At 53.5% G+C, this 22,520-nt stretch overlaps 2 protein-coding genes and 1 non-coding gene across 3 annotated transcripts; all 3 read right to left on the bottom strand.

The window, feature by feature from the left end:
* Positions 1-524: 524 nt before the first annotated feature.
* On the bottom strand, positions 525-15,942 carry VARS2 (valyl-tRNA synthetase 2, mitochondrial). Its single transcript, XM_037519341.2, has 30 exons — positions 15,871-15,942; positions 15,154-15,378; positions 14,946-15,027; positions 14,759-14,859; positions 14,325-14,446; positions 14,143-14,209; positions 13,959-14,056; positions 12,861-12,942; positions 12,626-12,745; positions 12,083-12,194; positions 11,334-11,422; positions 10,733-10,823; positions 10,368-10,495; positions 10,147-10,250; positions 9,862-9,943; positions 9,513-9,589; positions 9,355-9,430; positions 9,009-9,114; positions 8,755-8,825; positions 8,514-8,639; positions 8,190-8,294; positions 7,984-8,052; positions 7,783-7,861; positions 7,534-7,661; positions 7,256-7,408; positions 6,008-6,208; positions 5,222-5,333; positions 4,897-5,072; positions 4,608-4,736; positions 525-4,480 (listed from the first exon to the last, which is right to left on the bottom strand). The coding sequence occupies exons 2-30, from the start codon at positions 15,352-15,354 to the stop codon at positions 4,385-4,387; spliced, it is 3,183 nt and encodes a 1,060-aa protein (XP_037375238.1). The 5' UTR covers positions 15,355-15,378; positions 15,871-15,942; the 3' UTR covers positions 525-4,384.
* On the bottom strand, positions 13,373-13,475 carry LOC119253643 (small nucleolar RNA U13). Its single transcript, XR_005127173.1, has one exon. It is a non-coding gene; the product is annotated as a small nucleolar RNA U13 (small nucleolar RNA).
* Positions 15,943-16,109: 167 nt separating the features above from the next.
* On the bottom strand, positions 16,110-21,515 carry GTF2H4 (general transcription factor IIH subunit 4). Its single transcript, XM_037519342.2, has 14 exons — positions 21,276-21,515; positions 20,512-20,654; positions 20,150-20,254; positions 19,667-19,798; positions 19,324-19,420; positions 19,142-19,230; positions 18,818-18,929; positions 18,594-18,662; positions 18,334-18,417; positions 17,973-18,105; positions 17,648-17,778; positions 17,010-17,057; positions 16,793-16,871; positions 16,110-16,407 (listed from the first exon to the last, which is right to left on the bottom strand). The coding sequence occupies exons 2-14, from the start codon at positions 20,649-20,651 to the stop codon at positions 16,235-16,237; spliced, it is 1,392 nt and encodes a 463-aa protein (XP_037375239.1). The 5' UTR covers positions 20,652-20,654; positions 21,276-21,515; the 3' UTR covers positions 16,110-16,234.
* Between the last annotated feature and the right edge of the window lie 1,005 nt (positions 21,516-22,520).

The following is a 22,520-nucleotide window of genomic DNA, read 5'->3' as shown; positions in this document are numbered from 1 at the left end:
TCTGCTCCTTGGATAGTTGTGGGATCACAAAGCTAGGATAAGCTATAATGGGGCACATGCGACCGTGCCTATCTGATAAGCAGGCATGACAGTAGAGACTATTATTAGGGAAGAAACCCAGGCCCAACACATATGTCCTAGTGCCCTTGGGGGGGCCAGGGTACTTGAGACAAGCACTCATCTGCCTCCCCACCCAAGATCGTCTTGATTTCTTACCAATTATCTCTAAATGCAAGCATGCAGCCCAGACGACCATTTGGGGGCACCTGGGGCCCACCCCTACCTACCTTCCCACCCCACCCACCCCCATGACCACCACAGAAAATCCGAGACCAGCTCCCTTGGAGACAGGTAAAAACACCCGTTCTATATGGATCACCCCTGGAGATGGGGCGCCAAGGGAGATGGGAGAGTGAAGAGAGAAATCCACAAAACAGAATTCCTCTAGTTTCCTTTAAAACTGTCAATTGTAAAGGAAATTTACAGTTGACAATATCAACTGAGAACTCAGAGCAGAGGTGGCTGGGGGCCTCAATGTGCCCCAATATTTCATTACTGGGCCCCAGCCTGCACCCGTGGGCAGGTGTGTAGGCCCCTGGGTCTGGTGTGTAGGCCCCAAGCAAGTTGGGAGACTGATTATCTGGGTCTCCAAAAGGCAAGAGGAGTAGACAGTTATAACTGCTCCTCAACCTGGTTCTAGGCCTTAAGGCCTGCATTCACCAGGCTGTGACTTCCAGATTCTTTTCTCATCCAATCCTCTTCCCAGACTCAAGACAGAGCATGGCAGCAAAGAATGCTTTGGGGTTCACTAGACCTAGGGGTGGCAGAGACTGCTGCCTTCTATTAGCCATTCTCCTTTTAGTCATGTAAATTTTAGCTACATGCCTGGCTCATTTCCAGCCTCCCTTGCTGCTAGGAATAGTTGTGTGATTAGGTTTCTGTCTGATAGGACCCAAGTAGAAATGGAATATGCAACTTCCGAATAAAGTTTCCATTTCTGAGGGAAGAAAACAAGGTCCTTACAAGAGCCTCCAATGTCCTAGGCCAGTATTTCTAATAGAGCTTTTCATGATCATAGAAATATTTTATAACCCGTGCTGACAGATATTATGGCCATATGTGGCTATTAAACACTTGAAACATGGCTAGTGTGACTGGGGAACTGAATGTTCAATTTTACTTAGTCAAGTAAGCAAAGGAGAGTACAGCCCTGGATGACCCACCTCAAGCCTTCCCTATCACTCCCCTTTCCCATTAGGGAGGAAACCGAGGCCCAAAACATATGTCCTAGTGCCCTCGGGGTCCAGGATACTTGAGACAGGCACTCATGCCCGACTTCACCTCCTGATTGTTCACTCATCAAGGAGGATGAGCCTCCTTGCTACTCTGAGCACTCCAGGGATGCTCCCACCTTAATTTTGCCCTGGCTCATCCCTGGTCCTGAAACACTCCTCTCCTAGACATCCACTTGGCTAATTCCTGCATCTCCTGCAAATCTTTGTTTAAATCTCTCCTTTACAATGAGTTCTGCCCAGACCCCTAACATACCTGTATCCCTGCCCTGTGTCTTGCACACTCCTGCTCCCATTCACACACACAGACCCAAATCCCATGTGTCATTTCTGATACTCCCTGCTAGAACGAGAGCCCTCCAAGGGCAGAGATCGTGGTCTCACCCACTGATGAATACGAGTGTCCAGAATAGGGCCTCACGTGGAGCAGGAGCTCAAGAAACACTTGTTGAACTAGGGGAATGAAAAGCTGTTCTTTCCCCCATCTTTGTTGCCATCCTGGAGCCCATGAGTGCCCTGGCTGATGTTCTAAGGGCACCAACAACACTGTGAGGCAAACACCAGATTCCCAGGAAACCATGCTCCAAAGCCATCATCCAGTTTCTGACTGTGATAATGAAGAAGGCTACCCTGGCAAATCTGAAATCACTGATGATCACAGAGGAGAAGTTGTCGTGATCCCCACAGGCAGGTTAAACAAGTGTGGAGAAATCAGCCCCAGGCTTGATGGCAGCTTTAACAGCTAGAAAAATGGCAGAATGACTGCTCCTGTCTTGTCCGTTTCTGTTCACCTCAGACCTTGGGGAAGCAATAGGAGCTCATGTCTGGGGAAATCCTGGGGTTCCTTCTCCAGGAAGATGATACACACACGGGGGTGCGATGCTTCCATAAACTCTGGTGCCTCTCTGAGTCTTTTTGAACATTGCAGCTGGGTAGCAAGAGTGTCTGCATCAGCGTAGTCTGCGCTCATGTGGTGAATGCTGCTTCTCTGAAGTGAGCAAGAGTCTTGTGAGAACTCACTGTCCCTGGCGCAGCTGGCAGAGGGGTGTGTGTTGCCCTGCGTGGGTGAGTTTGGGTTGAGTCTGCTGGTGAAGCTGTCCTTTTCTGGGGTTTCATTTTAATCCTTGAAGAAGTGGTACCTTTCCTGTCTGTAGCTTGACAATACACGTTTAGTGTTGTTAACTGCCCTAAAAACATGATGCAGCCAGTTAACTCAGTAAATGCTGAGAGGGATGCAGGCAGCCCAGATCTCGCCAAGTCCTTTCAAGGTAAACTTGGTGGCATTTAGTAATTTTTTTTTTTTTTAGGAAGGATGTCTTTCCCCATTAATTGGTGAAGGAAGTTGCACAGTTTTTTTTTATTATTTATACAAGAACTGGGGTGCAGGCCAGAGACGCAGATGAGCGGATTCACCAGAGACAGAGCAGGAGCAGGAAAGGCAGACGGACCAAAAACACTGCAGAGCGGAGCAGTGGGCCAGACAGGAGAGATCTGCCATTCTATGTGGGTATCTCCCTGGCCAGCTGGGAATTGAACCTGCTCTGCAGAGGCTGAGGACAGCTTCACAGCTCTGTGCTCAACCCGCTCTGCCACCAGGGAGGCCCGGCATTCAGCAACATTTTAATGATGTGTTTTTGAGATGACATTTTTTTAAAAAGAAACATCTTTTTAAAAATTAGCTTTTACCATAAACCTATAATGAATATACTCCTAGAATTGGGGAGAATTCATTTGCTGGACCACCTCACCTAGGAAATGCCTGTGAAGAGTTCAGCCATCAAAGCGGGGGGACTGGGGGAGCACGGTAGAGGGTGTTCTGTACAAGAGAGAAAGGCTCCACTCCCCTTTCTGCATGTCCGGTACAGACAGAACAAAAGGCACATTAGAGGTTCTAGTAGCCGCATTAAGTAATGACAAACAACTGGAATTTGTAATAACTTACAAGTGCAATTGATAGGGGAAAAATTAATGGGGAAAAAAAAAGGGAAGCTGCCCATCCCCTCCTCTTCCTCTTCCCTCTGTGTTACACATGGTGGTGGGAGCAGGAGCAGGAGCGGACCTTTCACCCACAGTTGGGGTGATCAGAGAATGGCAGGAAAATGGGATCAGAGCAGGTATGGCCCTGCTGATGTAGAGCCCACATGGCTCCATCCAGCAAAAAGAAACGCCCTGATTTAGCCACCACTATACTTGCAGCTTGGTGTCCGCAGCCGGAAAGAACTTGCACATAACTTGCTGGGTTGAACCCCACTTGACACCTTGTATTCTCTCAGCCCATCGCTTCATCTACCAAATGGATGGAACACCCACCTTACAAGGTTCTCGGGAGGCCTTAAAAGTGCCAGATGGACCCAGTCAGTTAACAGGTCTGCCATGGACAGAAGTTACTCAGAACTGCTAGACAGAATGTAACTGGGGTGTGGAAGGGCAGGCGCCTCACACCCCAAGTTCCAACAAGATGAGACAGGTGTCAAGGGTGAAAAGGTGGGTGTCTGTGCACTCGGTGGTAACTCCGATAGGGGCTGGTCACGTGCCTCTGGTCTGTGGACTCCGCTCAAACTTAGAGGAAGTGCCGACTCCTCTCAGCATCCCAGGGGATAGGGCCAAGGAGCAGGAAACTTCCATCCGGGGAGCAGCAGAGGAGGAAGGGCCTTTAGGAGTCGGCACTGTCCGGGAAGGAGGCAGCACTGGTTCACCATGCCCAGGCCCTGCTAGAAAGCCCCTCTTTCCTCCAAGGAGACAGGCCCCTCATAGCACCCATATTCCCGCTGTGGCCCAGGGTCCAAATCTAAGAGGCAGCTCTCTTCTGTTCCCAAACCAGTCTCAGGGAACACTGAGAGGCAACAAAGTCGCCACAAGGAGAGAGAGAAACAAAAGCACCACAAGCAGAGTACTGGGGAATCTAAGTTTATCTGGCTTCTCTCACTCCTACATTTCCAGGCAGGACTGCATGGGAGGAATCTGTTTCATACAGGAGTGAGGAAGGGCCCCATGGTCTCTGAGGCCCCTGAATCCTGGCATCTGCCATATCTGTTTCTCCTCAACGGCAGGTCTGGGAGAGAGGAAAACCACCCAGAAAGGCGAGGTAGAGCTCAGGGCTCCCTGGGGCAGGGAGACGCAGCCATCAGCTGCCGCAGGTGAGAGGCCGCCTGGTCCAGTCGCGACAATTCCAACTGGAGGGAAGAGAGCTGGAGAAGGAGAGCCCAGGTGAGAACCCAGGCCTGAGGCCCAGCCCTCCAGCCCTCCTGCCCACAGGAGGCCTTCTGCCTCCTCCCTCTCGGAGGCAGACTTCCTGGTGGCCTCCCCCAGTCTCACCCTCTGCTGCCTCTGAGTCTCTGCCTCCCCCTCCGATGGGGTCCGGGCTATGAGGCCATCAAGCTGTTTCTGCAACTTATGTCTTCGGGCAGCCAGCAGAGGTAGTTGGGTCTGGGGGTCCACCAGGCCCTACAGAAGAACAGAAAGGGAAGGCGCATACATCTGCAGCCTGCCCAACCTCCCTCCTTCCAGCTCCAAGGACCCCTCCTCGCTTTTACAGAATCTATCTGTGCCCTTCCTCCCATCTTCCTTTCCAAGCCTTCCTTTCCCCTCCAACTCCTCTGCTCACCTGCAGCTCCATGTAGACCTGGACGGTATCGCTGAGCCGGGCCTGGGCCCACCCGGAGGGAGCCGCTGCACCTGGGGGCAAGAGGCCCACAGCCCCACAGTGGCCCAGGGTGCCCAGGGGCTCCAGGAAGGTCTCGAACAGGCCCTGCTCCCCAGGCTCTGAGCTCTGCAGCAGCACTGAGGAGGAAAGGGATGCAATCAGGACCCAGGCTTCAGAGCTCTTCCCAGCCTGCACCTCCCACACTCGGCCCTGGCCTGCAGGCTCTCTTCTCTTTCCCGGCAGCCCCTTCTTTCTTTAGGTAATCAGGACCTAGTACCCGCCTCACCTCGGGGCCGGGCCTTGGTGAGCTGGTACGTGGCTCGGAGAGCCCTCAGCGCCTGCACCACCTCCTGCACCCGGGAGAAGTGCCGTTCCAGCTCGGGCTGGTGCCAGTGCTCCTATAGACAGGGACACAGAGCAGACAAGCAGCGTCCTGGGAGACCTGTATCAACTGCCCTGGCTGGATCCCCTAGGCAGCCCCACCAGGCTCCTTGGGACAACAGGACCCGGCCTCTTCACCACTCACAAAATTTGTCATCTCAAGGAACAGAACATGGCAAACACCAGGAGTTATCTAGGAAAGTTTTAGAGGCTCTGTGGTTGATGCCTGTTTAGTTGCTCTGATTGAAGAGGGCAAAGGACCCAAAGTAAATTGAAGTTAAAGATGTATTGTTCCCAACTCATAAAGCCAAATAAGTAAACAAGAAATTTAAATAGTTAAACTTGAAAATGATTTTCTGGGTGAATTTGTAGCACCTGTCTTCCTTAAGTTATTAAAACTTAAAACTGCACTGAGATTTTTGGGACAAACTATACCATCGCCTATTTAAAGATGGAAGAAACTGACCCACAGGCACACAGCTGGCTGGTGTCAGGCTGAGGACAGTTCTGCTCTTGACCACTGTGCTACTAGTGCTCTGGGGACCCCAGAGTTATCCCAGCCCTGCAGGAACAGTCCACCCAAGGACAAACCACTGCTGTCCATGACCCACAGCCACAAGCCCTGTCATGAGACTGCACCCCAGCTTTCACCAGCAGTCCCACTTCTACGCACCATGAACACATGACTCACCAAGCTTCGGGCACTGGGATAGGGGGCAACACAGATGCTGGGGGCAACACCAGGTCTGTGGGGCAGCCTCTGCCAGAGCTCTTCAGCCAGGAAGGGCATCAGCGGGGCGAGGAGGCGCAGAGCGACATCAGCACAGGAGAACAGAACCTGAGGTGGCGTCGGGGGGCGGGGCGAGTGCAACAGCACTGGCTTCACAGCCTCCTAGGGAGGAGGTCAGAGGGTCAGGGCCACGGCCATGGCCTCCCTATGCACCCACTGGGGGTGATGACTGTGGGTAAACATGGCAGGAGCCCTCAGCAGCTCTGACATCATGGGCTGGAGCATATGGTAAAGAGTCCAGGGCAGGCATGCTCACAGGTAGGTGGGAAACAACATGGGGAAATCTGGGTAGTTTAGAAAGAAAAAGAGACAAAGGTTTTTTGAAAAGTTTGAGACAGTGACCGAGGACAGAGGTCCTGCCAGAAGCCTCAATACCACTTGGGATGAGAAATGAAATGCTTATCCTGCAGAATGCGCCTGGAGGTCTGGGTGGGCCTGACGCTCTAGGGTTAAGCAGCCCTCCCGGGAACTCTGCAGGGTCAAGTGTAAGGAGGCTTGGTCTAAAGACCACTACTCTTGGGCCTCCCTGGTGGCACAAGGGGTTAAGTCTCAGCACTATGAAGCTATCCACAGCCACTGCAGTACAAATTAGATCCCAGGCCAGGGAACTAACCCACATGGCGCAGCAGACCTCTCCTGTCTCACCCTGCTGCTCTCCTCAACAGCATATTTCAGTAGATCTGCCTGTTCTGCTTTCTAATCTGTCTCTGGTGAATCCTCTCACACACACACACCCCCCTCCTCTGGTCTGCACCCCAGTTCTTATATGTGTAAAGAAATAAATTAAAAAAAAAAAAATAAAGACCGCTGTTCTTCCTCCCAGTCAGTTCACAGGTCGCCACCCACCCAGGGTCCAAACTTGGCAGTTACAGATTTGAAACAGAATCTCCAACTGCCTTTTTATGCTCTTCCAAACTCAGTTTTCTAGTAGTCTCCTGCCTCCTGCTCTTTTTCCTCAGGTGATAGACAGGAAGCAGGCCCAGGCTGCCCTGCTGAGACCTGTCCCCAGGAAGAGAGGAATGTGTCTCTCTCCCCAACAGAGGGAACAACAGGGAACTTAGAGCTCTCTGCCACGGAGCCCAACTTCAAGGCCATGGAGAAGCAGGTCTGCAGCTGGGGAATGTCACGCCCTCCCCCGGACTCACTCACCAAGTAGACATCGCAGAGGTTGTGCAGCCAGAAGTGGTGCAGGGCGTGGGTGACGTGCGAGAGCTCTCGGGTGAGAAAGCCACGCTCACACTCCTGGGCGGTACAGGCAAGGCGGCTGAGGATCCAGGAGTCCATGGGGGATGAGGGCAACAGCTGCAGGCAGAAGGGGCTTCAGGACAGGAGCCACCCGGCTATTCCCCTGCCTTTCCTTCCAGATGCCACCTTCAACCTCAGACAGAACTCCTCTCATTGCCAAGCTCCTCTTCTTTCTCTCTTACCTCCGCTGCAGACTGGGGCACAAAATTCACCCCCAGGGCATTGAGAATAAAGCGCAGTGCATTCCAGATCTTGTTGCAGAAATGTCGGCAGCTCAGGACCTCCGACACAGACAAGTGCAGGTCACCGCCTGGGAGGAAGGGAAGGAAGAGGGAGTGTGCAGGTGGGTAGCAGCATGTGGGCCTGCCCCACCCCTCTGTACAGGTGCCCACTGCCCTCTGGTACCCCAACACCTCCCTCGCCCACCTTACCCAGGGCTCCATGAGAGCACAGGGCGAATCTCAGGGCATCCGTGCCACACTCAGGGATCCCATGAGGGAAGTCCTTTCTCTGTAACCAGAAGGAGAAGAGGGGGCAGGAGATGCCCTGAGGCTGTAGGAACCGAAGCCCCAGCTGCAGGGGAAGCAGTGGCCACAGCAGGAGGCTGGGGCAGCCCAGGCACTGGGACTCACCTGGGCGGTGGTTGCAGTCGCCAGCTCTGCGGGGTCCAAGTTCCCATCCTTCAGCTTTTCCTGCAGCACCTGGGAAGGGTAATTCCTTACCTCAGTCTCCCTGGCCCTACGGGGTCCCACCTCTGGTCCCTCCCTGTTGGCCTCTCTCCTCAGGCTCTCACCTCTCTCTCACAAACCCCATTTCCCCCTGGACCCTTCATCCTGACCTGCAGCTCCACCCCACTGATGATGTCGCGTGGGTCCAGCACATTCCCCAGGGACTTGCTCATCTTCCGACCCTGCCGGTCCCGAACCATGGAGTGAAGCAGTACCTGGGGCGTGGAGGGGAGGGGATCAGCAGAGTGGGGCTAGAAAACCTGTCCCTGGAGCACCCCTTGGGTTGCAGGCCTCTTGCTTCAGGGGTGAGGGTGTGAAGTAAATCAGAAAAAAGAAACAGAAGATGGACAGCATCTCTTTAGGGGCTGAACACAGGACAAGATTTGTGGGAAACCGAGGAGCCGTAGAGGGGCAGGGCACTGAGGGGCTGTTACCTTGCTGAAGGGGAGCTGCCCTGTGAGCTGGGTCCCCAACATGACCATGCGGCCCACCCAGAACAGCAGGAGGTCACTGCCCGTTTCCAAAAGTGACAAGGGGTAGAAACGAGCGAGGTCTGAGGTCTACAAAGAAAGAGAGAAGCAGTGGTGTGCAAGCCTCCAGCTCCCCTTGAGACTGGGCATCCCAGGTGTCCCTTCATCATCTCCACTTCCAGTCCGCCCCTCTGGGCCACCTCACCTCTTGGGGCCAGCCCAGGGAGGAGAAGGGGAAAAGGGCCGAGGAGAACCAGGTGTCTAGGACATCAGGGTCTGGGAACACAAGAGCAATAAGGACAACTGAAACCTCAGCTTCTAGAACGCAGCCCGGCCCCCACCCCCAGAGACCAGGGGTCAGCTTGTTGCCCAACCCCCCACTTTCCTGTCCCTACCTTCTCCAGCTCAGCTGCTCCCACAAAGACCTGGAAGCCTTCCCTCCATGGCTCAGCCACTCACCCCTTTCCAGGGTCAGCTCTGCCCCTTGCCTGCCGGTGAGTTCTGCAGCTGTTTCTCTGGCCTCCGTCTCCGTCCGCCCAACCACCCAACAGTCCTCTCTGTCACCCTGCAGGAGTGAGGGTGGGAGAGTGAGGGGGAGACATCACTGAGCTTCATGGTGTCTCCTGAGGACGGCCAGCCCCCTCTAGCAGTGAGATGAAGAATCGCAGGCTCAGGAGCTGGCAGAGCAGCAGGTGACATGACTAAGACCTGTGGCCGGGCTGCCACGGGAAGGCCTGATTCCTGTCTAAGGCTCTTTCTGCCATGCGCCGCCTCCCGTCACCTCCCGTCACCTCCCCCTACCCACCTCTGCACGCTCCTCCACGACCAGGTAGGCTGGAATCCGATGGCCCCACCACAGCTGCCGGGAGACACACCAGTCCCTGCCGATGGGTCATCAGTGATTTCTCAGGATAGCCAGGGGGCCCCCCTCCCCATCTCCATGACAGCTCCCCTTCCCCTTACCCAATGTGGGAGAACCAGTGCTGCCAGCTCTTCTGGTGGAAGGACGGACTGAGCTCCAGGGCCCCTGACTCCACAGCCTGGAGGGAAAGGGCCTTTGGACTGCCTCCCTTCCAGCACCTGCCCTCTTTTCAGGGGGGATCAAGTGGCCTCCAAGGTGGTTCTAAAACTCAGGGTGAAGAGCCAGCCCTTTCTGGACCACCTGGCCTCCATCCCCCCAGCTCTCCTCTCAGTTACCACAGTTAGAGGGTCCATAGGGACAGGAGGACCTCAGGCCTCCTGTTTCTCCCCTCCAATTCCCAAGGAGTGCGCCCCCTGCAGGCCCCAGTTGTTCCATGCACTGCAGCCTCACCTTGGCGGCTCGCTCCCCCATTTCCTGGCAGCGGACAAACCACTGGCTCTTCAGCAGGTATTCGACCACATCCCCGGAGCGGCTGGAAGGGAGACAGTGAGGCCACTGTTTCTCCAGCCCTGTGCCTTTCTCCCAGGGACACAGGACCCTAATCTATGCGAGGTCCTCAGTACTCGAAACATGTACCCCAGGTAAGGGGACCGAGCCGAGGTAGTTGTCATTCTTGTGCATTACCCACTCCTTTAGGGGGACAGAGGGTTCCTGAGTCACAGAATTAAAAGATACCTGCAAATGGGCAGCACCATGGGATGGTCCTGGAGGCCCCGGAACAGGCCCCGCTCCCTCAGTGCAGACACAATCTTGTCTCGAGCTACAAATCGGTGAAGACCCTAGAAAAAAAGATCAATGGTAAAGGTTAGAAAACCAGAAAGGAAAACCAGAAAGTGGGAGAGAGAAGGAGGGCAGAGGGTGCCCCCAAAGGAGAGGGTAACAGAGGCTGGTCCCACCTGTAGCCAGTCCCCGCAGAGGGAGGTCATGGTCCCGTCCTCTGCAATGACACTCAGGGGGCTCAAGCCGTGCCGGACCCCCAGCTCAGCATCAGCCAGGCTGTGAGCTGGAGTCACCTTCACTGCCCCTGGGGGAACAGAACCTTGCTAAGCTCTGAACCTCACCTTTGGCTTTGTTTTTCCAGCAGCATCACCATCACCCACACCGGCTATACCCCCTCTCCTCTGTGCCTCCCTTTCAGTCCCCACTACCCAATCAGATACCCTAAAAGAGGATTCCTTCCCCCACTTTTTTCCTCCTCCTCCTGGTTTCCTCCGCTCTCCCCCAGATCCGACTTTCTTTTTTTCCCCTGACCTCCACCCACCTGTGCCCAGGTGAGGCTGAACAGCAGAGTCTATGATGAGGGGGAGAAGCTGCCCGGTCAAGGGATGACGAAGTTGTCGCCCGTGGAGATGCTGAAGGGAAGGGAAAGGGGTCGAGGACAGGCACATACGCGGGGTGGGAAGGTCTGAGCTGGACGTGAGAAGCCTGGGAATAAGAGAGTGAAGCTAGAAGGTAAAGAGCTCACGTGAGGATCAGAAAACTTTTTGTTAAGGAGCCAGAGTGTAAATATATTAGACTGTGGGTCAAGAGGCAAATTCAGTCTCTTCACCACTTCTCCACTGGAGCGGGGCAGACAGTACATCACAGCCACGATGTGTCAAGTGAACGTGGCACACACAAGCAGGAGGTGGGGTGGGCTCGGCCCCAGGTCACAGCTTGCCAACCCCTGAGCTACAGAAGAAGTATAACATCAAGAGGAAAAGGGAGAAGCTTCAGAACCACTGGGGAGCTGAGATGAGAGAAGTCTTAGGGAAAAAAAAAAAAAAAAGAAGCCGGAAAGAGGGCACTACCACTTTAGAAGGAAGGGGAGCAAAACTTGGGGGGTGGGAAGGCAGGGCAGCAGGGAGCACGCTGGGTATTACTGTGTATCGCGAGTCATCAGGATGAACAGCCACAGCTACATCTCCAGGCAACGTCTCTGGCCTCGTGGTTCCTACCACAACCTCTGCATCTGAAAACAAAAAGCACATATAGCTGGTCATCACCCTCACCCCTCACTCCCAACATAGTTAAAGCCAGGAGCACTGGAAAAGAGAGGTCCCCACGTATAACTAGAGGAAATTCAGGTCAGCATCTAAGGAGCCTGGGGTTTGCACACAAGCTAGAGGCCGGGGGCGCCTCGTTGAGAACTCCTGGACATCTTGCACAGGAGAAACAGGTGTAGCATTAATAAAAGCAGCTCAAATCTCTGCTTGGGGCCAGATGACGCCAGGGATTCTCGGGGCTTCCTCACAAATGCTGTGCATTCTTCAGGCCAAGCACCAGCCCCTCCTGCAAGAAACTCCTCTGACCATTCCAGCTGTTCTGTCTTCCCCTTCTCTTCAGAACACTTACTATTCAACACACATTCCGGAACTGATCTGTTTCTCCCTGGGCAGCAGTCTCCTGCTGAATCACACTAAGCTCCCAGAGGGCAGTGCCCAAGTATACTTCTCTTACATGACTCAGAATGCCAAGGCTGAGCACCCACAAGATGCAAATGCCAGCAAGCTTCCTTATGCCCCCCGACCAGGTCCTGTGGGCACTAGGATGGTGGGTTCCCATCAGCCCAACACAAGCCCGAGAAGAAAGGAAGCTAAGGATAGGAGACCTTTCAGAAGACTGCTCTCACCAGGCTCTCCATCGACGGGGAAGGCCACAGAAACAAGCAGGCCAAAAGACACAGGGTTGGGGCAGCCAGGCAGCCGAAGCTCCGTGCGTCCAGGCAGGGGCCGGTGCTCCACCTGGAGACATCAGGGAAGCAGGGTTAGAGAGCAGCAAGCTCACTCCTGGGGGTCCCGACCTCCACTGATCCATCCCCAGGGGCCTCCCTGCAGCCCATCTAAATGCCATTCAGAAGACTGAAAAGCCATCTTCCTCTCTCCTCGCCCAGTTCTTGTGCAAGTGGGTAACATAAATATCCACTGAGCATTTAAACCCCACACGGGTATCGTGCTGACCACCTCCCATGGGTTCTCATTTAATCCTCATAACAACCCTAGCATGCATGCATGCACTTCCATCATCCCTAATTTACAGATTGAGGAAATTGAGGCTTAAAGAGGCTAACAGTCTACCAGAAGCCACAGCCCTAAAGTTAAGGTCTTGCTGTGAACCCAGGCAGTGTGGCTTTCACCCCAAAGCATTCACAGTCTTGTCTCCCTCTCCCACTCACCTCAATATCTGAGATGGCGGATCTTAAAGCACATGACCAGTTGACAAGCTGCCGGTTCCGGTACAATAACCCTGCCTTGTAGAGTTGCACGAAAGCTTCAGTCACAGCCACTGAGGAGCCCTAAAATGACCTGAGTGTCCACATCCAATAGCCTCTCCTCAGCCCGTAACCCCAGTCAGGGCCCAGGCATTCCCACTCTCCTGACACCGACAGGGCCCGAGGCGTGGACACTCACAGCATCCATGGTGAAACACTCTCGGTCCCAGTCCAGGGAGGCCCCCAGAGCTCGGAGCTGCTCGCAGATCTCTCCACCTTTCCTGGGGCCAGAGAGATATTTGTCAGCAAACATGTCCCAACCACCATCTGTGCGCCAGGCCTGGTGCTGCTCCAGCAATGCCAGGTGCAAGACAGTGTGGCATGGATCTAGCCTCTAGAAACTAATGGAACCCACTGTGGGGCCTCCTATGACATAAAAGTCCCGTGAAGTTAGACAGTAACTGAATGGGGCAGCCATCTGTGGGAAGCCCAAAGTGGCTTTACAGAGAAGATGGCATACCATAACCACCTGGAAGATAAATGTAATTTCAAGCAAAGGTAGGAGGTGAGTAGGACAGATGATGAAGTCCTGGCAAGGGAAAATGGGATATGTGGGGAAAAAAGAGAAAGAAAACACACTCGTGTGTATGACACACCTCGTTTTATTAAGCTTCGCTTTACTGTGCTTCATAGATGTTGCTTTTTTTTCCGCAACAGAAGGGTAACGTGCCGACGTCATAACAAGGTTTACGGGAGGCACATCTCATACAGTGGTCTGAACACCCAATCATCAAGTTATGAACCAGAAAAGGATCCGATTTTGCATTTTTTACAAGACCCCCCACTAGCAAAAATATACAATTCCTAAAGGCTCAGAAGATGGTTAGCATTATTTAGCAAGAGTATTTTTTAATGGCATGTACTTTTTTTAGATATAACGCTGTAATACACTTAGCAGACTACAGCATATTGTAAACACAACTTTTCATAATTTGTGTGACTCAACTTTATTACATTTGTGTTATTGCAATAGTCTGGAAATGAACGTGCAGTAACTCCAAGGTGCGCCTATGCGTGTTTATGTGTACGTATACACATAAATACACATGTTTTGAGCTATGTAACACACAAAGTTGAGAGGCCCCATAAAATGCTCAAGGGATTCCAGAGCTCACATCTCCAAGGGAAGTTGGAACTGGATGGGAAGAGCATCAACCACACACTGGAAAGCAGGCTGGGAAGCAGGGACTCCAACCTGCCATCCGGCCCCCTCCCCTCCTTCTTCCCTCATACTTACTCCTCCTTCCACTTCCACACCTCCTGAAGGAAGTCTTCCCGGCTCAGCTCATGTCTCCTCACTCCTCGCTCCTTCCAAAGTTGTTTCTCTACCACAGCCTATGGTGAGATTAGGGGGTATCCGAATGAGGTCAATTTGTGAGAAATCTCTTTTACCCAAGAAAAGGGAAGAGCAAACGACATACCTGGGTAGCAATTCCTGCGTGATCTGAGCCAGGGACCCACAGCACCTGGTCCCCACGCATCCGGTGCCTGTGAAAGAAATAGCTCATGTGACCCCCCCCAGCACTTACATGCTTATCCTCGACTCCTTCCCACACCTTCTACTGCCCCTCCAAGACATCAAGCAGTCCCATTCTCCTCTCACCAGCGCACGAGGGCATCCTGGATGGCCACCGTCAGCGCATGGCCAATGTGTAGGGAGCCAGTGACATTGGGAGGTGGGATACACATGGAAAAGGTCTCCCCTGTGGCCTGGGGCAGCCTGGTCTAGAAGAAAGGAGAAAAGTCAAAGGGCAAGAGAGCACTGGATGTTTCCTGGGGGAATAGCACCCTCTGGTGTCTCCCAAGGAGAAAGAACTGCAGGAAAGAACTGGCAAGTAACAGGGAAGCAGGAAACCTGACTGGAGAAAGCATTGGATACCAGGAGCAGCTCTCACTGCTCTCGCTGACTTTCTTCTTTTTTTTTTCTTCTTCTGCAAGCTTCTCAATGTGGCTGTCTATGAGCTTCAGACCCAGAATCAGTTGTGCCCAACCTTACAGGCCATCCTGTATTTGGTGCCCTTCCCTCTAGGCACTAACCTGATATTCTGGTTTGAAGTAGCCCTCTCTCACCCACCAAGGGTACCAGGCAGCCTCAACATAGCGGGGGCTGTAAGCAGGAGGCAGGAGCTGGGAGACATCTGCGGAGGCAGAAGAGAACTCCTTAGCTTTGTTCCCTAAAGGGCTGCAAAAATGTGAAAGAGAAAGTCTTCCATTTCCTAGTTACCTTTCTTTTCTCCGTGTTCTGTGGGGATTTCATACAACACTATCTCCTTAGGAGCCCAGGTCTTACTGGATTCTGCAGGTGACTAAAGAACCAGAATGTGGGGATACAACTCAGTATATCCCAGGCCTCTGGGAATCCATTCAGTCTCTTCTCCAGCCCCCTCCCAAGTCATCTCAGACACCCAATGACAAGATGTCAGGTCCCTAACCTTGCTCTTCCTGGCTGTCCCAGCTTCCAGGGCAGCCTGCTTCTCCCGAAGGCGCTTCTGTTTGGCTTCATGGTTCCTCCGGGAGATGGGGGATCCATAGGGCTCTGACTGAGTGGCAAGGGACTGGGACCTGGGGAGGCCCCATGAGGGCCTCAGCCCCCAAAGTGGTAGTCGAAAAGCAGCCAGAGGCAAATGAGGCATCAAGAGTGGCTGGGAAGGAAAGATCTGTTCCAGATAGAGCACATTAGGAGCTTCATGAAGGTGAGGGAAAGTCACACCCCCTAAAATCACACCTTGCTTCTCATCCCAAGCCTCCTATAGACACAGGTCTGTTATTCAAAGTATGTATTGCCTCCCACACAACCCTTCCCCCTTGAGAACGAGAGTGCATGGTGTCCACCAGGACAAGACCCTGGAGCCACGGCGATCTTCTGGGGGCAGGGTCGAGGTTTCTGGCCCTCAACTTATGCTTGGGCGACATGAGGGTGGCCGCTGCCAGCAAGGAGGGAAAAGGATTGAGGAATTCAGGGAGATGAAGACAACGCGCCCGAGAGCCTGCAAGAACCTGCAAGAAGTGCCGCCCGGGTCCCCGAGATCTCGGCCCGCCCATACTTGTAGAGTTGCCCGCATGGGCCCCAGGCCCGCGCGCCCGGCTTTCCACCCGGCCCACCGCCGCAGAGCCGCCCACCTCCCGGGACCCGCCCAGCACGCGCTCACCCGCCGCTGTCCCGGGGCGCCCCGCGGCGCCGGCTGCAGGGACTGGGGGAACCTGCGAACCCGACCCGGGACGTGACCCAGGTTGCGCGCGGCGCAGGGGGCGGGGCCGGCAGGGCGCATGCGCGGCGCCTGACCACGCCCCGCCCCCGCCCGCGGGCCAATGGCCGCCCCGGCCCGAGGAGCGCGTTCTCCGCGGAGGGAAGCCCCGCGAGGGGTGCCGGGCCCGCGTGGCTTCTTTCCACAACTTTATTAAACAAGAGTCCGCTGCGTGAGTAAAAAACACCTGAGTTCGGGGCCGCCCCCTGCGCACGCCGGCTGGGCCCGCCCGCCAGCTCCCGCCCGCCCGAGTCCGGCCGCAGGCGGCTCAGGAGCTGTGCTTCTGCCGCTTCCAGAAGCGCTTGACGTCGCTGTGCCCGGCCGGCGTCACCACCATCAGCCGCTTGGCCGAGTTCTCGAACAGCAGCACGCCCAGCTCCCGCGCGTGGGCCAGCAGCAGCTCGAAGTCCACTTGCGACAGGAACTGGTTGTACAGGACGCCTGGGGCCGCGGGTCGGCGCGGGAGAGACAGGGCGGGGCGTGAGGGGCCGAGCCCTGGGCAGTGGTCGGGCCGGCAGCCCCCCGCAGTTACACGCTACCCCTCGATGCCTGCCTGTGCCAGGGCGCATCCTGACCCCGTGTGACCCAGCCACTTTCAGAGCCAATATATTACGCCATTAATGCGCACCACACGAATTAATTCTCCCTCTTCTAGCTAAATCCAAATTGCACTGATTTGAGACGGTTTATATGCCCACCCCAGCTTTTCTCTCCCAGCCCAAGCAGTAAGCAAAATGTAAAAGGCATAATAGCTTTTTCCAGCTTATCAAGACAATTATCCTTTCTCTAGCTAATGATCAAGAATAAATCTACAGTATCCACTCACCCTCCGTGAATCGTAGCCTGTCCCTTTCCAGCTCCCAGAGACGAATCTGGTCGGTGATGGTGGGGGGCAGCACAGGTGTCTGCAGGTGCAAGGGACGGCTCTAAGAGTCAGGAATACTACCTCAGACAATCTCAGCCCTCATCCTGGATGCCCTTTTCTCTTTCCCATCACCTCACTGCCAGGTGCCAGGGGCTGTGGGCCCCTGGCAACTATTTACCTGTTTGAGCATCACGGGGTGGGCCCTTGTCCTTAGGAAATGGATGATCTAGGGAAAAGACAAGGATGGGATCAGGAGCTGAAGTAAGAGGCCAGGGAGCTACCTAAGATGTCACTTAACGTCACCGCGGCATCAACCTATTGTTAAAGCTCACAGCCAAATGCCTGTCATCAACTCACCCCATCCCCATTCAGCTTTTGTCTGCTATTCCTTCCCTGGCACATTTGTTTTTTCTTTCTTTAAAATACCAACAACCATTATTTTTTTAAGTACAACTACCTGGCCAACTCTGAGCTAAATGCTTGCCTCTGTTCTGTTGTTGAAAGTCCCCAACAACTCTGTGAAGTGCAAACTCTGTTTCCCTGCTCCACATAAGGAAATTGAGGCTCAGAGAAGTGAAGCAGCTAGACCATTTATGCAGCTAGGAAGAGGCAGTGCTAAAACATCATCCAGAGCTATACCTCCTCCATGTTCTACCCTTTAGGAGTCTGCCTGTACCCACACCTAGAGCCTTGACTTCTCACCAACCAGGTCTGTGTTCCGATAGTCACCACCAACTACAGTGATAGGCTTATAAAATGACAGGCAGCCCAAGTGCAGCCTGTCTTCCTGCCCTCCCCACCCCCAAAGAGAGCTACCTGCTGGGCGGTGATGCCACTGGCGATGGCCTGCTGCACGCTCTCCCGGGTCACCTGGGCCACCACCATATTGGGGAAGCGATAGAGCATCTCAGAGAAGAGGGCAATGAGGGCGATCTGCAGCTCTGACTCTGACCCAGGGATAGAAAGAAAGGATGAAGATCTGGCCCTTACCCAGACTTCCTCCAGCCCTTCCTCCAACTGTGAGGAGAAATGGCAGAGCTCTATAAACTGCCAAATAAACGTGAATATACACTGGCATGTGTTACTGACTTCCTCCCCCGCTCCATTCCCATCCAGCCAAGGGCCCGCTGTCCAGCCTCACCCGTGTAGGCATATAGTCGGTAATTGGTTTCCACGACAATGAAGCCTGGCTGATGCGTAGTGCCCCCAGCACCAGAAACACCTGAAGAGAGGTTGATGGCCAGGCGTGTGGGGTAGTAACGCCGAGATTTCCTCTGGAAAGAACAGATAGGTAGAGCACCCTCAGGTGTCACTGCTCTACATCTTCCTACCTGAGACATCAGATCCCTCCCAGAGCACAGAGCCTTGGTGTGCAGCTTCTGCCCCCCAGGCACACAAGTCTTCCGTCCTGGCAACTGCTTCCCGTGACCCCACTCCTTTTCAAAGGCCATAGCAATGCACCCTGCCTCTTCCCTAGATGCCAGGTATCTGGGTGTTCCTACCTTCCTCTGGAAAACAAGCCCAAACTCACGCAGATGTTGCAGGAAATTCAACAGGGAATCACTCATACCTTCCACAGAGTAATCCTGAGGAAAAGCAGTGATCAGCCCAAAACAGCCCATTCTCATCTCCCAATCCTGTTACACTCAGTCTCTCTCCCCACCTCTGGTTCACTTTGTTCACGCTTAGCATTCACTCTGTTGTCCCACCTCCCTACCCGTCAGCTTGCCCACCCAAGCCCCCAGCTCCAGCCCCCACTTACCTTGCCCAGAGTAGAGAAGCTGAGTTGGAAGAGGAAGGAGAGAATCTCCACCAGGTCCATGCCCCGACTCTAGGAAGGAAGGAGCAGAGATCAAAGGGGAAGGGATGAAAGGGAGAAAATGGAGAGGAACAGAGGAGAGAACATCAGGGAACAGACCCTGCAGGCAGCGTCTCTGGTGCATCCCGAGACGAGCAGAGCACGCCAACAAGCAGCCCTGGCCTCACCTGGGCTGTCTGCAGATACTGTAACATGAAGTACCAGAGCTGGGCAGACGTGTCCAGCAGCAGGAACTGGAAGCCGGCAGAGGTAATGCAGGGCGGCTCTCCGGGCTCGGCGCTAGAGATGTAGAGGGCCGACAGTGGAAGCATGCCAGGCAAGGCCACCATCCCACTTGTCCTGACCCTTTTTTCTTGGTCTATCTGGCTGTACTCCGGTCAGCTCTCCTTTTTCAATCAACCCTCTCCAATCCTGACCTGCCCTGGAAACAGGATAGCAGGGATGCAAGGAGATAGCAAAATGGGGGGCTGTTGTACCTCTGGCCTCCTTACCTTTTCATGAGCCCAGCCTGGCTGAGGAGCTGAGCCAAGTCCTGGCTGACAGCTGCGCTGGGGGAGCCCACCATAAAGTGCAGGACCACCTGAGGAACAGAAGAGAACAGAGGCGAGTGCCTCTAAGGGCCATGGGCAACAGGAACACTAGCAGAGCCACACACGGAGTCCCAGGTCCTCACCTCCCATCGCTCCTCGGCATACTTGTCAAGAGAGGGCACATCCCGGGCATGCTTGTCTGGTCCTAGTTGAGTTGTGTCATCAGACCAGGCCTTCCCCCTGAGTTCAGGATAGGGCAGGAGTGAGGAGCCCTGCTGGTGTTCCTTGCCAGCCCCTCTGCCTTCATTCCACCCTCATCCCATACAAATGGGAGATATGCAGTTACATCTGGTCCTACTTATTCCTAAAGCAGTTCCCAAAGGTGGAGTCCACCAGTTTCCAGGGAGGGCCCAAAGGAGCTTCCCCTCCAGCAGTGTAATTACTAGGTCCCCTGGCCTCGCTTAGGAAGAGATGGAGGTGACATACCCACCCAGAAGCGCAATGCGGAGGTTCTGGCGGAAAACGGGGTTGAGGATGAGGCCCTGAAGCCCACCAGGGAGCAGCTGAGTGTGCCAGATACGGAGGCCACTCAGCAGCCCTGTGCTTTCTTCCTGGGCTCTAGAACGAAGCAGAAAGGTGGGTGGGATGACTGAAGCACAAAAAAGGAAGCCCACAGAGTCCTCCATATTTGTGTTTGCTAAAAGGGTGATCCTTGGAACACTTCCACAAAGTAAACTCACTTTAGTCTTCTTGAGGCGGATTTTTTTTTACTGCAATGCCCACCAGAGCCTTCTTATAGACCTCACAACTCTCCAAGAAGGAAAATCCAGTATGTAGAGTTTCCCAAATTTACTTACAAGTTTTGTGTACCCAATAATATTGTCTGGAAGTATTCCAAGGACTCAAGCAGTTTGGAGAATCTAGCTGTTGGGAAATAAGTATCTGGCTGAGAAAGCAGCAGAGACTCACTTGCTGAACTCCTTCTTCACCCACAGGGCCACAGCAGCTTGTGGCAAAGGCTGCTCCAAAAAGAGCATCCGCATTACCCAGTTCTTGGCCAGAGATGGGAGCTCTCTGTAAACAGAAAGAGGTAAAATGTCAGTATCAGAAATGACTTAGATCTGCACTCTGCCCTCAGTGGCCTCTCAAAATCTCATTTCACCCACAAACTGTTACCAGTCTTGCGGCCCCACAAACTCCACCTGTTTTGGCCTTACACACTTTAATCTCCAAGTAACCCAGGCTGAGCTTCTGCCCAGGATAACTTGGTCAAGTCTGCAGGTCACATTACATTTTCCCACCATGTTTCCTGCCAGAAAGGGGGAACTCACCTGAAGACTGCCAGGCAGGTGGCAGGGTGCCCATATAATCGGTCCAATATCCCAGGGCTCAGACCCCCTAGGAATTCCTGCAGATTTCTACATTGAAGGTGTACTCGGTTCAATCCACCCCTTAAGGGGGTGCTCTCCATAACCTGTGAGATCCAAGTGTTAGAAACTCACCCTTGCAATCCATGCAAGTATCCCCCTTCCACCACACTTTTCCTTTCTGTGTCCAGAGCCACTGGCCTCCACAATAACCTAAGATCTTTTCTGTGGTTTCCTTTCCCTGTTTCTTCCAAACCTGGCCAAACTCCCCTTTCCAATTCTTCACCCCACTTCTGCCCTCAACTTCAGTCGTCTCTCAATTTGCAAGTGACACTATTGTTAATCGACCCATATCGCAAAATCATTTCGCAAGTCATTTCTTTGACTTGTCTCATCTTTAGTTGGGCGGTGACAAAGAAATTTGTTTGAGCCCCGTCCTCCCTTCCACCTCTCCTGGTTAGCTCAACCTGTAAGCTCCAAATCTGTCAGTCTTCATCTACTTCGCCTCACTTCTCCTGCTGGACATGACAATAAGCTGCCTTTCCTCTCCACGTCTCCCAAACCTAATTCCACCTCTTTCCCTTTTACTCCCCAGATAGTTCACTCATTCATCCTGACCCACGCTGTCGGATCTCCTAATTTCTCCCGTACTTTCCTGCAGTTCCTCGACTCTCACTAAACTCTCCCTCTCATAACCCCTCCGCCACACCCTCTCCAGTACCCCCTACCACTCTGTGTCGATCCCCTCTCGTGCACCCCGAGTCTCAAGCCGTCGCTTAATCGAAGCCAATGTCTCGCAGTGGCTCCCAGGAATAGGAGAAAGGATGCTGATTTAAAAAAAAAAAAAATAGAGGGGGAAAGATGGGGAGAGGACTGAAGGCGTTTCAGACAGGAGTCCAGAGCGGAGGAAGAAAAGGGAAGGAAGGCAAGAGTGGGAAGGTAGGAAGGATAAGAATAGGCGCTGCACTTACCCGCCGCGGAGCACACTGGGAACTGGAGTCTTGTCCTTACCCACCCCGGAATAGGCTGAAGGTCGTCGGACTACGATTCCCAAAAGGCACCGCGAGAAAGCCGATCGGACTGGCACTGGGTTTTGGTTAAAAGAGCCGGCGACAGCGAAGGTTGAGCCACTTGGTTCCGAGGCGCTCTCCAGCCCCGCTGCTAACGTCCACCCACCTGGGAGGAAGGGGGCCCTGGGAGAAGTGCCCTGCGGGTTCCTGGCAGAAGTGCAGACGGCTGTGTGGTGAGGTGCTTCAGAGACCCACGAAACTGGCTTCCTTGAGTGCAACTGCTCGGGGTAAAATTGTAACAGTTCACTCCCCGTGTTTTCGCGAATTAGGAGTTCACACGGTCCAGTGCGCGCACTCGGCTTGCAGGTGCTCGGGCGTCCTGGTTGCCACGGCCACCATACTTCCACCGCCGTTTCATTAAAAAATCCTAATGCTACTTTTAAAAGAAACCAAATGTTTGGCGTTCATTTCGTTTATTTACCCACTGCAGTGAAGGAGAAGGAATTTCTGCAGCCAAGGCCAGAACTGCACGTTTCCCGGCTTCCTATAAGGCAGGTTTTGTTATTTCCACTTGACAGCCCAGTCTGAGTGAGACTAAGAAATTTGCCCACCATCAGCGCTAGAAAGCACCCGAAATGGAATTTTAAGTACATTTGGGAGGGACCAGGGACCAAAACGATAAGAACTTGCAAGACCTTGTTACACTTTGTAGCTTATTTATGTTTGTTTTATTGTTCCATTTCTTTAGCGATCAATGTTTAAATCCTCAGAGAATGGCACAAAATTGACAAAACTTATTTATGGCAAATGTTAAGTAAGGTTAAAAGGCAAATTACAGACGGGAAAGAAATATTTGATAAAGTAGGCAAAATACAAAGTACTCTTACAAAACAAAAATAACACCGCAATAGAAAGACTGGCAAAAGAAGTAGGCAATAAACAGAAGAAATACAAATGTCTTAC

This window comes from Talpa occidentalis, unplaced genomic scaffold, assembly GCF_014898055.3.
Source record: "Talpa occidentalis isolate TD23 unplaced genomic scaffold, MPIMG_talOcc4v2.1 talOcc4.2, whole genome shotgun sequence".
NCBI lineage: Eukaryota > Metazoa > Chordata > Mammalia > Eulipotyphla > Talpidae > Talpa > Talpa occidentalis.
This window is presented reverse-complemented; position numbering and strand designations above follow the sequence as displayed.

Coding starts and splice junctions, on each gene's coding strand:
- GTF2H4 (XM_037519342.2), bottom strand. CDS start 20,651: ATGGAGAGCACCCCCTTAAGGGGTGGATTGAACCGAGTACACCTTCAA. Junction 17,058..17,647: donor GTGGCATCACCGCCCAGCAG/GTAGCTCTCTTT, acceptor TCTTTTCCCTAG/ATCATCCATTTCCTAAGGAC. Junction 16,872..17,009: donor ACCCCGTGATGCTCAAACAG/GTAAATAGTTGC, acceptor TTGCACCTGCAG/ACACCTGTGCTGCCCCCCAC.
- VARS2 (XM_037519341.2), bottom strand. CDS start 15,354: ATGCCTCATTTGCCTCTGGCTGCTTTTCGACTACCACTTTGGGGGCTG. Junction 10,824..11,333: donor CTGATGACTCGCGATACACA/GTAATACCCAGC, acceptor CCTTCCCTTCAG/CATCTCCACGGGCGACAACT. Junction 5,334..6,007: donor ATCCCAGTGCCCGAAGCTTG/GTGAGTCATGTG, acceptor CCCTGTCTATAG/GAGCACTGGCACCAGCCCGA.